Raw genomic sequence first — 13,720 nt, 5'->3', positions numbered from 1 at the left:
TTAAAGTCCACATATATTTTTGTTTGTGAAAATGTTCAAAATAATTTGCATCATACTTTATACTTACAGAACTGGCTTCCCATCAGAGATCAAGCATATGAAATGCCCCATTACCCTCCCAAAACACAGCTTCTAAAACTTTGAACTTGCATTCTGGATTGAGAAAATTAGAAGGAAAAGGTTACACAGTTAGCCAAGGGAGCAGGAGGAGAAACAAAAGACAAAACAAAAACTAAAAACTATTCATCAATTGCAACAAAATTAAGGAGAATTTTAACCAAGGTAAGTTACGAAAACAATCCTAACTTCAATCCTTTTCATTTTCTTTAAATGCTTATTGTTATAAAAATAGATTTAATAAACGTTTACACTGTGATTCCCCCCATCCTTTCTATTGAAAATATATATCTTGATAGAGTGATAAACCTGGAAATAAATTGCCCATAGATTGTAACTAGATTGATGAATATGCAACATGCATCTTTTCAGCCATACGAATGAAAGGGTACAGAGAATTACATTTGAGAAAGGGCTTGTCCATACAGTTCTAATATACGTTGAGTGACTGCAGATACTCATTTGGTAAACAAATAGTTGCTACTCCGTCAAATATATCTATATATAGAGATATATGTCTTTAGACACATTTACTTGAAAGTAAGGCCCCTCCACTCTGTGCCTCAAGATGTGTCCCCAGATAAACACAAATCCACTTCTGCATTCAGATGGAGGTGCTTCTTGTGATGTTCAAAGACAGAACTTGCATAGCAGTTGCAGGCACACCTGTGCAAGTTCCCTTCAAATGTCAAGCAACGCCAGCTGAATACAGAAATGACTATGCATTTGGTAGGGGCACCAATTCATAGATTTTTGAGATTAAATTGTAAAAAAGAGTGCATTTTAATAGCATTTGTTGTATTAACAGGTATCTCCTTAAAACAAACAAACAAACAAACAAAACCCAAATAATTATAGGAATGTTACTAAATAAAGGGATTTGTGCCTTTTGGCACCTCACAAACATCCAAACAGACTTTTCCACCAAGCAGTCATTTCATGGCCACTTTAAAGTCAGCAGTGTGGAGACTGCTCCACTTAGCCATCCATCCATTTGTAGTTGCTTGCTTTGTGGACCATGCTATGACAAACCATGAAGAGAATTGCTGTGATAAGGTGGGCCTGTGTGGTGAGCAGCTGCACACAAGTAGCTCACAGCAGTGAGAAACCCTTTATAGCTGCTTTTAAAATGGCTTCTTGCTTGTGTAAACTAGTCCACAGTCCCAGGATTTCAAAAGACTGCTGGCAAACCCATTCAACTAGCAGCATAAAGTTGAGCGCCAAAGGTTTGGCAGGCAAGTGAAAAAGCTAAACAGCAAAGGAAAGACTTGTTTCTAAACATGAGGCTGAACTTTTAAAAATTACAACTTGTATGGCTGCTTTTCCCTTAAAAGATAAAGAGCAACCCCCCACAAATATTAAAATAAGCATTCCCCCCCCCCCCCCCAAAATCATTTTGAAATACATGAAGCGAAGCAAGTTTCATCCAATCCTGCAAACAAGACCTGACACATTGAAGGGGAGGGCCTGCATGCATGAAGTCAACTTGAATATGTTGGAATGAATTCAAACTTAATTAGGTTGAAAATGTTAGCATCCATTAAATACATGATCAAAACAGTGGTACAGTTAAAATAAAAATATTCCATTGACTTCATTCCACATCTTTCAAAAACCTGTCTTTTTTTTTTTGAGAAGGACTTCTTAAAAAGTAGTCTGTCTTACAGCCAAATTACACTGAAATCCAGTTATATGAAGAGTAAAATCAAAATAACAATTGCATGGCGAGCCAAAAAGAACTGTTTACTGAAACTAGACAAAAGGACCAGCCTTTGAAGCTCATCTTCCTATGGATGTTAGCTTGGCATACACAATATGCCCTTTTCAGCATCTCTATCCTTTAGACTGTAAATTGTAAGCTTTTAATTACTGTGAAACTCTGGTAATCAATTTGTCTTAAATCTCCCTAGTTTAGGTTCTGCCCATATCCATGATTAAGTGTAAATCAGAAATGCTCAGGTATAGTTTTGCTTCACATAACTGTATCAATGTAGGTGGCACATGTGTAATTATGCATGGCTTTCAGAGCATGCAGATGTGATCATTTCTGGTACACAGCAGCATATATGCCATGCAGAATTTGTATGATGTAGCCCAGTAGATCTATGAAAGTTTTGTAGAGGTACAGATATTTTAGAGCATTTTCTTTCACCTTTATTGTATGGCTATCAAAGTTTATAACTGCAAGGACTAACTTATGTAAGGTATCAGTTAAGATGGCTAAGTTAATGAGCACCACCTGATTAGTTACTTGAATTCATATTCATCAACCTGGTTTACCTCTCAAATAGACATTCCTTGATACTGTTATTTCGTCTGCCTAGTTTGGGTCACATTCTTGCACAGCGCAGTACTTGGGCTTGATATGAATGGGTAATAGCATGATACTATTTGAAAATAATGCGATCACTTGAATGCTCTTCCACTCATACAGGCTGGGAAACTTGACAAAGCAGGGAAAACTGACAGAAAAAAGTATTGGGAGTAAAATTAACATTTTTCATGTAATTATATTTGGAAAAAATGGCCTTAAATTTTTTTTCCATAAAAGAATGCCTGGCCTATCGAAGAATAAATATGCCACAATAAAACTGCTATAGTTAAGCATTTTCCTATGCAAATATTAGCAAATACTTGGGGCTTTGCAGCATAAGTGTACATTTATAATTACAAAGCCTGCATAACTGCACTATGCAGGATAGCTGACAACTATCATGTATTGCATGTTGCTTAAAACAACCTTTCTGGGATAGTTCAGTCAAGGCATATACAGACAATTTAAAAACGAGTAACAGTAAAAGTAGCAAATAATTAATCTTACCAGTTACTCTAGACTAGGGTAAAACAGACTTTGCTAAGTTGGTGCCCTCCAGATGTTATGGACTACAAGTCACATCAGCCACTGGGGCTAATGGGAGCTGTTATGATTTATATTGTAGTGGCCATTGTCTACAAACAATAAAAATCAGACTGACTGATGAGAGCTGTAGACAAAAACCTGGAGGACCTCAGGTTGGCAAAGCATGGGGTAAAGGTACCTAATTTTCAAGCAAATTAAATTTAATTAATTAAACACATCATTTCACGAGCATGTGATGGCCTATCATCCTCGCAAATCATCCAATTCAACCTGGTCACACACACAAAAAATATTCACTGTAACTTGTCACTGTTCATCCTGACCAAGAATTCTTACAACTTCCATACCAGCCTACCAGCAATTGAACTATTACAAAGTAAATAATACAACACAAACCATACATTTGGGATTTCCCATTACCATAAAATAAATACTTATGCCAAACTCTTTTTTTCTTGATTGCACATTGTATATTGGAAGCTAATGGTCACAAAACATGAAAAGAAATGTCAATTACTTTTTTTTTTAGAAAAAAAACTATCATCAAACTCTTAACACATCAAGAAGGTAGCCACTCCAAGCCTAGAAGGCTTTAACTTTCACAGAAGTCAATGAAAGTTTTCCAAATACTTTACTGTTATACAAAGTTATACATCCATGCTGAGCTATTCACCGTTGTGCAGCAACAGTCTTGCAGTGGGCCAGGATGTTATTGGCAGTTTATTGAGGGAGGAACTATGCAATGTGATTAAAAATTTCAAGTCGGAAGTATTAACATAAACATTATGTGTTTATAGTATGAATAGGAAGTTTCAGTTCTTGAAGCTGGGAAGAGCAGAAAGAAGGATTGAGAGTATCTTCCATTTTAGAAATGCTGAGGCACAAAACACAGTTGCTTCTAGAACTTTCATACATGAAATCCTTTCTCCTGTATGTGCATCATGTGTAATCGCAAAGTCTGTAAACTGCTCACTATTCGTCTCTGGTGTCCAATAAGTACAACACCAATTCTTCTAATTTCACTGTAAGAAAAAAGTATGTTTAGGAATCACTAAACATCGCAGCTGCAGTACAGAAAACAGAATTCAAATGGTTTCATATGCTTATTAGCCTTAGACTTTCTATATTACAATGTTGTGTGATGCCTGAAATGATCAACAACGGAGGTGTATCTCCAACTGAAATGAAAAAGAGCCAGGAATCCCACTGAACTAAGACCTGGCAAGTGGTTTATTTGTGAACAAAGTCAGCAATTTCATGCCTTGTAAATTAAAATTCGACAGGAGTGTGTAAAGAGATGTTTAGAATGAATATGTAATGAAGCCCTTGGCTTTTTATTTGTAGTGGGTAAAACTGCCCCAAATGGCTGCTATAGTTGCACTTTCCACTACTTTTGCTCTACTGGATAAGAAATAATAGCACTGGGTTACGGTATACTTCCTGCTTCTGTCCACAAGTGGGTTTTTTGTCGGTTTGTTTGAAGTTTCTTTTTTTTTTGAAGGAGCAGGAGGGAATCACCCCCCCCCCCGCAGTAAGGCACTTCTTTACACCAGTATAAATAGTTTACTTACTCAATACTCATTCTTGAAACAAGATCCATAGTTGTATACCCTGCTGCCATGAAGTTATTTTTGTATTGGCCCATTTTTATTGAGTCCAGCCAATCACTGACTGATACAAAGAAAGGGTATTCGGGAACTTCACCAGGTGAATCTGGCATTCTACAGGAGCACAAACACAGGGGCAAAAATGAAATACTGTACTTTAATTCATTTAATTCATGATAAGGATTGCTGACAGCTTATGTGTAAATTACTCTTAAAAATGAATTAGATCAGCCAAGCAGTAAAGTTCAGATACTAATCTAGGAGCACAGTCAAATTCACAATTATCAACCATAATTTTAGAAACAAAGGTTGCTTTTTAGTTTCAGCTTCTTTCTTTCTTTTTCAAACAATACAACAGTAGAACAATATAAAATCTCTATCCGTGTAATTAATTCAGAACTGTGGTCCACCCCACCCCCCAAATTTGGAACCCTGCACACAACTATGGGCATATAATTCCAATATGACCCAACCTGCTCTCCCCAACAAATATTCAGATTGACCTTTTGAACTTCCCAGATGTTCCAATCCATTTTTTCAGCTCTATATTTTTAGATAAAAATGTTTTTAATGCAGATTTAAATAAAAGAGTTATGGGTGAAAACATTTAAATGTGAAATGGACTGGAAGTAAATAAATACTTGTGGATATTATTTGCTCAGTATTTTGCTAAAGTACCAGTATCTGATTATTTGCATTGTGTGATCATGTGGGTATACTTGTAGATATATATATAAAGGATATTCTTTGTGACTGAACAAATACAGATCTAGAATGTGATATTTGAGATCTAGAATGTGATATTTGCTGCATGCATGTCTGCTAAATTATCTGCGTTAACCTAATGATATTCCTTGGGGCAATTTCCTCAATCACAGCAGCACTTTTTTCAGCTGTTGTGATTACAGAAATCACTTTCAAGTAGATGCAGCTGTATTCATGGAGATACTTCATTCCACATCACTGTTTCCAATGTGAATGTATCCCTGGAAAGAATTTAAATCCATCAGGTGGAAAAGATGTTTAACACCTGAACTGGCCTTTGTGCATGTGATCTAGGGCAAGATGAAGAAAGAAAAGTTAGAACGTCATACATGAATGGGGAAATTGATCACTTTTATACTGAAAACTTTATTTTGACAAATTCTGTGAATAGCATGGTGCTGTCTAGGTACGGTAATAAACACAGGAAGAGCACACTGATCTGCATCTTACACAAGTACATCCTCCACTAGAGTATGAAGAGAGCTGGGGTTGCGTATCAATTTGTCTAGGAAGCTGACAATGTCGGTGAACTTTGGCCGGTGATTTCTCTCCTTTTGCCAGCAATGAAGCATTAGTTGGTGGAGAGAAGCTGGGCAGCCCATGGGAGCTGGAAGCCTGTAGCCTTCTTCTATGGATAGGATGACCTAAATATAAGAGGGATAGGGGACACAAGGCAAGTTGATATTACTTGACATTTCCATATGCAAGCTATGCCAATAAAACAGAGCCAGTAGCCAGTGTCCCAGACTCTGGTGTGAAAAGACATGGAAGCTAAATGGTCTGCAAAAGGTCTTAATGCCAGTTTTTCTATGCATAAGTTGAAGTAATTAATAAGCTATTTTAGATGCGATGACAGAAGCCCTCCTATAAGATGTTCTGAATGCTAATCATAATAATAATCTACTATCATTTTTTGAAAATTGGGTTCTGCACATTTGGACATCTCTAAAAATCGATGCTTCCTGCTATAATGGAGCCTGTTTTCATCAGTGTCTGGATACCATTGGATGGCATTTAGAAGCAAGATGGCAGACCAAAACATTCCAAACTGCATGTCTCTTAAGATACTGAAACTGTCATGCCACTGGAGAAATGCTCTTCTGAGGAAGATCTGGCATTTCAACAAGAAAATGTTACAGAAGAATTCTAGTATTATGAGGAGAAAAAAACACCTCTCTATCCATATCCCACACACTTTTGTAAACCTATACCATAGTATAGTCCAGAGAAGCAGAATTTATAGTCATAATTTGCAAGAACCTATATAAAAGGAGGTTGTCAAACCCCCTCAAGTGAATAGGTTTGTGACAGGAGAACTCACTCACACCTCCTCTATATTACACATTCACTGAATTTTACAGTGTCCCAAATCTAATCTCTCTGTTCAGTCTGTTCAGCAGCTTGCTAATTTCCACAGGAAGTTCAACAGGAAGTTTATTAATTAACCAATAAGATATGAAAGATTGTGCAACACCCACAATTAATGGACACCTCTAGTATCTGCCACACAGCCTAAGTACGCATTAATCAAGACTACCACAGCTTTGAGTGAATACAATAATAATACAGTTATCTACTTGAGCAAGTAACATTTCTTATACCAGAGTAATAAAGTGAATATTAAAAAAATCAATCACTGTATTAATATGTAAAATTTATGCTCAATATTTTCAAGCCTCTCTGAATTAAATATAATCTAAAATCCAAGTTCAGACACCTAGGCTAGAATTACTTTGCTTTAAGATACTGAGATTCAACATTCATACTCAATTTATGTGTCTATGAATTCCAAGGATTTAAGGTTATTCCAAGGTTATTCCTAGTTAGACATACCAAAGGCTTTATTTAGAATGTATTCAATATAATCAGGACCAGCCCAAGATATTTTGGCATCTTAGGTGAAACACAAAATGTGCCCCCCCCACCAGCTGAGATGGGGCAGGGAGTGAAAATCAGCATCAGAATGAGAGAAGGTGGTGGTGATGGAGGAAGGGGAAGCAGAGGCAGCATCTGCCACTCCTCCCAGGGGGTCCACATCCGTCGCTAGAGGCGGCTGTCTCACCCTGCTACATGGGTGAGCCGGCCCTGAATCCAGTATCAATGCGGTAAGCATTGCCACTTTCAAGAACATTTATCTAAACTAATACATTTTGCCTGAAAATACTTACATCCTGGTTAGACATCTCCCAATATGGCCTCTCTCCATATGACATTACTTCCCACATGACAATCCCATAACTCCACGTGTCACTTGCGGAAGAGAACTTCCTGTAGGCTATTGCTTCAGGGGCTGTCCATCTTATGGGAATTTTTCCACCCTGGAAAACACATTGAAAAATTATCAATATATAGTTCTGAGAGATGGCATTCTGTTCTCTAATGAATAATCTAATACATATTTGGCCATTGACAGAAATACCAGCTTTCCCCTGAAATCTCATTTACTAATTTTAGACCGCTTGAATAGTATCACAGTTAGAGCATTTTATGTTCTTTAACATTCATATAATTAATCAGATTCAGACCACATCTTGTGGCATCTTTAATAACTTCTGAGCTATATCTGAAAGATCATCAAATATAATGAGAATAACTGCAGAAACAAAGCACACAAAGCCAATTGAACAGGGTGGAAATTATTATTTCCTTTAACATTTATCTTTATTAAGGTTTCATTTTTAATATATTCCAAAATCCCTTGGTAGGTTATAAACAAGCTGTGGTTCTGCACACATAAGCAGAAATCCCATTGAAATTGATGTGTGCAGTATAGGTTTATCCTGAAACGACTGGCATATTTTGCATCTTAAAATCATAGGTGTGTGTGTGTGTGTGTGTGTAAATATGCAAAACATGTATACACATACATATGCGTGTATGTGTGTATTACAAGATGGAAATTTGGTTACTTTAGAAAAAGAAGGAGTTATATCAATCTGCTGCACCAAAAACAGGGGGTCCTGTAGCATCTTCAGCTGCAATCTCAACACCACTTACCGTATTTGGAATTAAGGGCCCCATTAAAATAAGGTTACCAGACATCCCCGTTTCCCAGGGACAGCCCCCAGATTTACAAATCAGTCCCCTGACAAAATCCTATCATTCCGACTCATTTCAATGAAGTGTCCCTGGATTCACTGGAAAAAAAAATCTGGTAACCTTACATTAAAGTCCATAGGACATAATTCTGATCAGATACGGTTAGCACTTGCAGATTTATTGTGGAGTAAGACTGCTTGAAGGAGAGTACACACACCAGACAAAGTGATCCCTAGTACATTAAAGCTTATCTGGTTGGCAACTGTGAGACCATGATGCTGAACTAGATGGGGCATTGGACTAATTCAGCAGAGCTCTCCCTAGTATTCTAATCCTTTGCCCCACTCTCTTATTGTTTTTCACTGACTAGTTAAAACTTTCCTGTTCCAGTGAGCATTTATCTTGTTAGGCAGATGATTTTTCTGCAGCAGACCCTCATTTTTAGAATGCTTTAATCTGCTGCTGTTTTATGGCTTTTATGGAATTGTTTTATGTTTAATTCTTGTCAGCCATCCTGAGTGATGCAAGTGCATTGGAAAGATGGTGAATACGTTTTCTACACCTACATCAATGTCTGCTTCATGTGTTTTTCTGATCCTGTTTAAGGGTGTGTTTAATTTCCAATTCAGAATTGCAGTAGCACTTCCAATCAAGGCAAGCAACCTACTTGATCATTCTGAAGGATGTCTGCCTAGATTATTCTCAATAAAGTACATACCAATGTTCCTGTATATTAGGAAAACAAACAGAAAAAGGAATGGCAAAACAGAATTAACAAAATTCATAAAGGTGTGTCTATTCATGCTCAGCATTGTGACATGACAGTCTCTTATGTTACTGCTAATAGCAAAAGGAAATGATATTGTTAATATTCATACAGACAATGAATTACTTGTGTAAGTCATTATATGCACAGGAATGGGAAACTTCATTACTTAATTACTTTTGTAAAGTATATTTTAATGTAAAAAAATCTTTTACACTTTTTGTATAGGTAAGTGAAAGGCTGAAACTAAATAAGATCTGTTCATGAATAATAGAAGGGCGCATTTGCTTCTGCACAGCTAAAATAATATTTCCAGCACTCAATCAAAGTAATAAAAAACTCTAGCCCTGCTGGGCATCTTCTTTCTGATAATACTCATATAAAAATATTTATTAAACTCTATTGTATATAATGTGCTCCATCACCAAATTAAAATAAATATCCATTGTTATCAACATGAAATTTCTACAGCCGATCGATCAAAACTGTCACTATCCTCATATGGTAAAACTTCATATGAGCAAGCATTTCCCCTCTTGCCTTCTGAAGCTATGCTGCATTCTACCTCATTTCTTAAATTTATAATGAGCTTGGGGAAATGCTAATTTTGCTTTCCTGTTATAACACAGCAGTAATGGTACTATTCAAATGCTTATGATGTAGTTTGTTTTCATCTGCTGCCTCCTGAATTATTCTTGATTGCAGCTCAGAGACAAGATGCCACTATGTGCTGCCACAAACTCCTTATCTAATGAGTAAGTGGAGTGCCAGATCACTCAAGCAGAGCAGCATATTGTTTCAGCAGGACCCATATTACTGAAATAAAAGTTTTAAGCCACCAGCCCACAGGCCTTTACAGGTTGGAAACAGGGCAAATTGTTTTAAAGGCAATTGACTGAAAGACAAAGTTTTCCTGGTTCTCATAGTCCAGCTCTCTATAAACCCAAATTGTAGCTCTCTAATCTGTAGCATTATCTGTGTCTCAGGCATGTGAAATAGGAAGGCTGAGACTATGCTCCACTGTTGCACATGTGCCCATATCTGCAGTTACCCAGTGGCTAACAGCTATGGCCAGTAGCAGGTGGCAGGATGGGGTGACAACACTCACCAGGCACCTGATGCTCCTACAGCACACCAACCTCCCTGCTGCCTCACCCCCCCCCCTTCTTGGTTACCAGTGGCGATCTCCATGTTGGTGAAGCCAGGTGATCAACACCGCCCTACCAACTGCTACTAGCTTTTCTGCTACAACATCTAATAATATCACTGAACTGGGTTGGGTTGGGATCCATCTGTCTTGGGAGATACTGGACAATCCGTGAACATGCTCAGTGATTCTAATGGCCATTACGTGTCAAAAGACTATGAGAGCTGTCAGGACAGTAGCACAAATGTAGCAAGCACGAAGCAAATGGCAATAGTATCAAAGGTAAGCAATTGAAATACGAAGGGGAGATGTAGAGCAGCAAGAATATAGGCTGCTTACAGGTCTGCAATTCTGGGAAATAGATGGCGAACCATTCTGCTGTGCCCTATATTGCATTTCATTTTCATTTTTTCCTCTACCTTTCTCAACATATTTAAATTTTAATATAATATTGAGAAAGATGGAGGAAAAAATGAAAATTACCATATCAAGCCTTACAAGTTGTAGCTTCTGAGAGATGGTTAGCAGCACTGCCACATAGTCCACTATTATTACTATTAATTAAATTTATACACTGCATTTCATCCAGAGTGCTCTGGGCAACTCCCAAGATAAAAATACAGGGGGGGGGGGAAGCACACACTAGATAGTTAAAAACTAAAAGGTCATAGAATATTAATCACCCAAAGGATTGGTTGAAGTGGAACATTATCACCTGGTAACTAAAGAGGTATAATGAAGGTACCAAATGAACCTCCCTGGGGAGAGCATTCCACAAATGGGGAGCTACTGCAGAAAAGGCCCATTCTCGTGTTGCAGCTCTCCAGACCTCTCGTGGAGGAGGCAAACAAAGAAAGGCCTCAGATGATGGTTGCAGAGTCCAGGTCTGGAGAGGTGGTCCTTGAGGTACTGTGGTCCTCAGCCATTTTTCAGAGTTGTCACACAAAGGGCATGCCAAGGATAAAAACAAAGTGTCTCAGGCACTTTGTCTACCTGAGAAAACCCTGAGCCAGTGAGAATCAGTAATAGGAATAAAACTGTAAACCAAAGGCAGCCTAGCAGGATGTTCTTCCCTCAGTCAACAGATTGTGAATGGGACAGAGCAATGCTAAGTATAGGAAGCTGGTGAAAATTATCCTTATTCTTGGTTTTTGCACCATCCACAGACAGTGCCAGATTCACCTTCAACATCCAGATCTACTGCTTTCCTGTTCCTTCTGCACACACTCTACCAGACTCAGCCTGGAAAAATCAGTTTCAGTCCCAGATGCTTATAATTGCTAACTGCCCCTTTTACTTAATTGTTTAGATCGGTGAACTGTCTAAGACGATGGAATGACAGACCATACCAAAGCCTCAAAGGAGTTTCACGTCTCTATTTTGTATGACACATCAACATGCTTAGAGACGTATATAAATTTATTAGTTCACTCAGCCACAAACACTGATGCTTTCTATATACAAAGGGGCAAATACTGTAGTTCACTGAAAAATACCACTGGCAAATTGTTTAATCATAGAGTGACCATATCATGAAAACTTTGGCATGGAAATGTGGATGAAATTGGGATTAAACAATTGTGTAGACCTGAATCAATTTCAGGTATTTGAATGAGAGACACTTTTAGGGTAACTTTTTATCTGTGCTCTTTTATCTTTTTAAAAAATGAATAGTTGTATTCAGTTATTTTGGCTGCTGCTAAATTAATGTGTGCTGCAGAGGTCTGTAGAGATTGGTCTGATTTACAGCATCTTAGAATCCAGTTCATACCATGCAACTTGCTACAGTACTGCACAGGCCTCTAAAACATTATCCAGCACCTTGGGACAGTGTAATATATAAGCATACCCTAGATACAGAATCAAGGGACCTTTCATCCTATAAATCAGCCAGGTCTCTTTCCAGTTTTATATACATGTATAATTCTTTGAACAATATATCATCAGGTCATCAGTCCCTGACCACATATCATATTAAATCATCATCATCGGGGGTGATAATAACGATGACAATGACACATTAGTATGTCATCAGCATATCTTGCTCATGAGATGTTTTATTATATTCTATAACCTATTAGGAGTTACTTTAACACTGTATTGTGGAACATTCTCATCAGAAAAGTAACACTGAAATAGTAGTTAGCATGAGAACAGAGATAAACAGACCTATGTAATGCTTTCTTTTCTTTTTTGATATGTACTTTAGCCCTGGTTATTTCTTTTTCTTTTTATCTATTCAACTAAATAAATTACTATTACAAGGATATTTTTTAAAATAAAGAAAAAATGATTTCATATTGCAACACTCATGGTTCTGAATTATTTATTTATATGCCACATTTCCCTTTCTTTGTGAAGGAATTGCCTTCCCTGCAAGCGAATGGGGCTATCACAGATAAGGCAGGTGGCTGTAGTAAGAAGCCCTTAAAATATCTCTGTCCTCAGCCATACAGAACGTACTATAATGCATAGGCGATATGGATTTTTTGTGGGTGGGAGCAGGAGTATTACAAAAATATATGATTTAGTCATGCTGGCCACATGACCTGGAAAAACTGTCTGCGGAAGCGGACAAACGCCGGCTCCCTTGGCCTGTAAAGTGAAATGAGCGCCACAACCCCAGAGTCGTTCACGACTGGACTTAACTGTCAGTGGTCCCTTTACTTTTACTTTAGGAATGCAGAGGGAAAGAAATTTGCACAACTGAGAGAGCTTGCTGGATTTCAGAGTCTTGTGTGCCTGATTTTTTATCCCCATAATATCTGCTAACCATGAATACTGCAAGGCTGTTTCCTCCAAAGGAATCTGTCTCTTGTTCATGGGAAAAGGGCATAAGAACCTAAAATGAGCTTGCAGGATTAGGCTAATGGCCTATCTAATCAGGCCTCCTGTTCACACAGAGCATATGTGCCATCTCACACCGAAGATTGTGGGTGCCTGCATCGAAGGGCTTAAACTTTGTCCATTGACTTTGTGTGGTCCCAGCCCCACAAACATATTATTGTGGGTGCCAAAGCACCCACGGCCCCCTGGAGTTGGCTTCAGTGTCACAGAGGCTAACCTATGGGAAGCCTGCAAGCTGGACATGAGCACAACAGCACTTTCTCTACCTGTGATTCCCAGCAAATGGTGTTCAGAGGCATAATGAATACCATAATACAGAGGTTTTCAACGTCTCCCTTATTCTATGAGAGAGTGGCAATGGTTCCCAGCTGAGAGGTGCCAGAGATGAGTTCCGGCTGAAAAAACAGCCCTGGTCTATGATATGGTCATCTACATGTTTCCCACCTCACTATATCCTCACAACATCCCCATGAGGTAGGTTGGGCTAAGAAAGAGTGACTGGCCCATGTTCACCCAGTGAGTTTCATGCCTGAGTGGGGATTTTAACCCTGATCTCCAGGTCCCAGTCCAAC

General features: G+C 38.2%; 1 protein-coding gene across 6 annotated transcripts in view; it reads right to left on the bottom strand.

Annotated features, from left to right (window-relative positions):
• Positions 1–2,648: 2,648 nt before the first annotated feature.
• The window catches only part of EPHA6 (EPH receptor A6), a 338,956-nt gene continuing 327,884 nt past the window's right edge, over positions 2,649–13,720 (bottom strand). For all 6 annotated transcript variants that reach the window (XM_033146746.1, XM_033146748.1, XM_033146747.1 and 3 more), the window contains 4 exons: positions 7,518–7,667; positions 5,800–5,993; positions 4,549–4,698; positions 2,649–3,999 (listed from right to left, as the gene is read on the bottom strand). In XM_033146746.1, coding sequence (XP_033002637.1) covers positions 3,885–3,999; positions 4,549–4,698; positions 5,800–5,993; positions 7,518–7,667 — 609 coding nt within the window. In that variant the 3' untranslated portion in view covers positions 2,649–3,884. The remainder of the gene's footprint in view (positions 4,000–4,548; positions 4,699–5,799; positions 5,994–7,517; positions 7,668–13,720) is intronic.

Source organism: Lacerta agilis, chromosome 4, assembly GCF_009819535.1.
Source record: "Lacerta agilis isolate rLacAgi1 chromosome 4, rLacAgi1.pri, whole genome shotgun sequence".
Taxonomy (NCBI): domain Eukaryota; kingdom Metazoa; phylum Chordata; class Lepidosauria; order Squamata; family Lacertidae; genus Lacerta; species Lacerta agilis.
The sequence above is the reverse complement of the archived record's forward strand: the minus strand, read 5'-3'. Positions and strand labels throughout refer to the sequence as shown.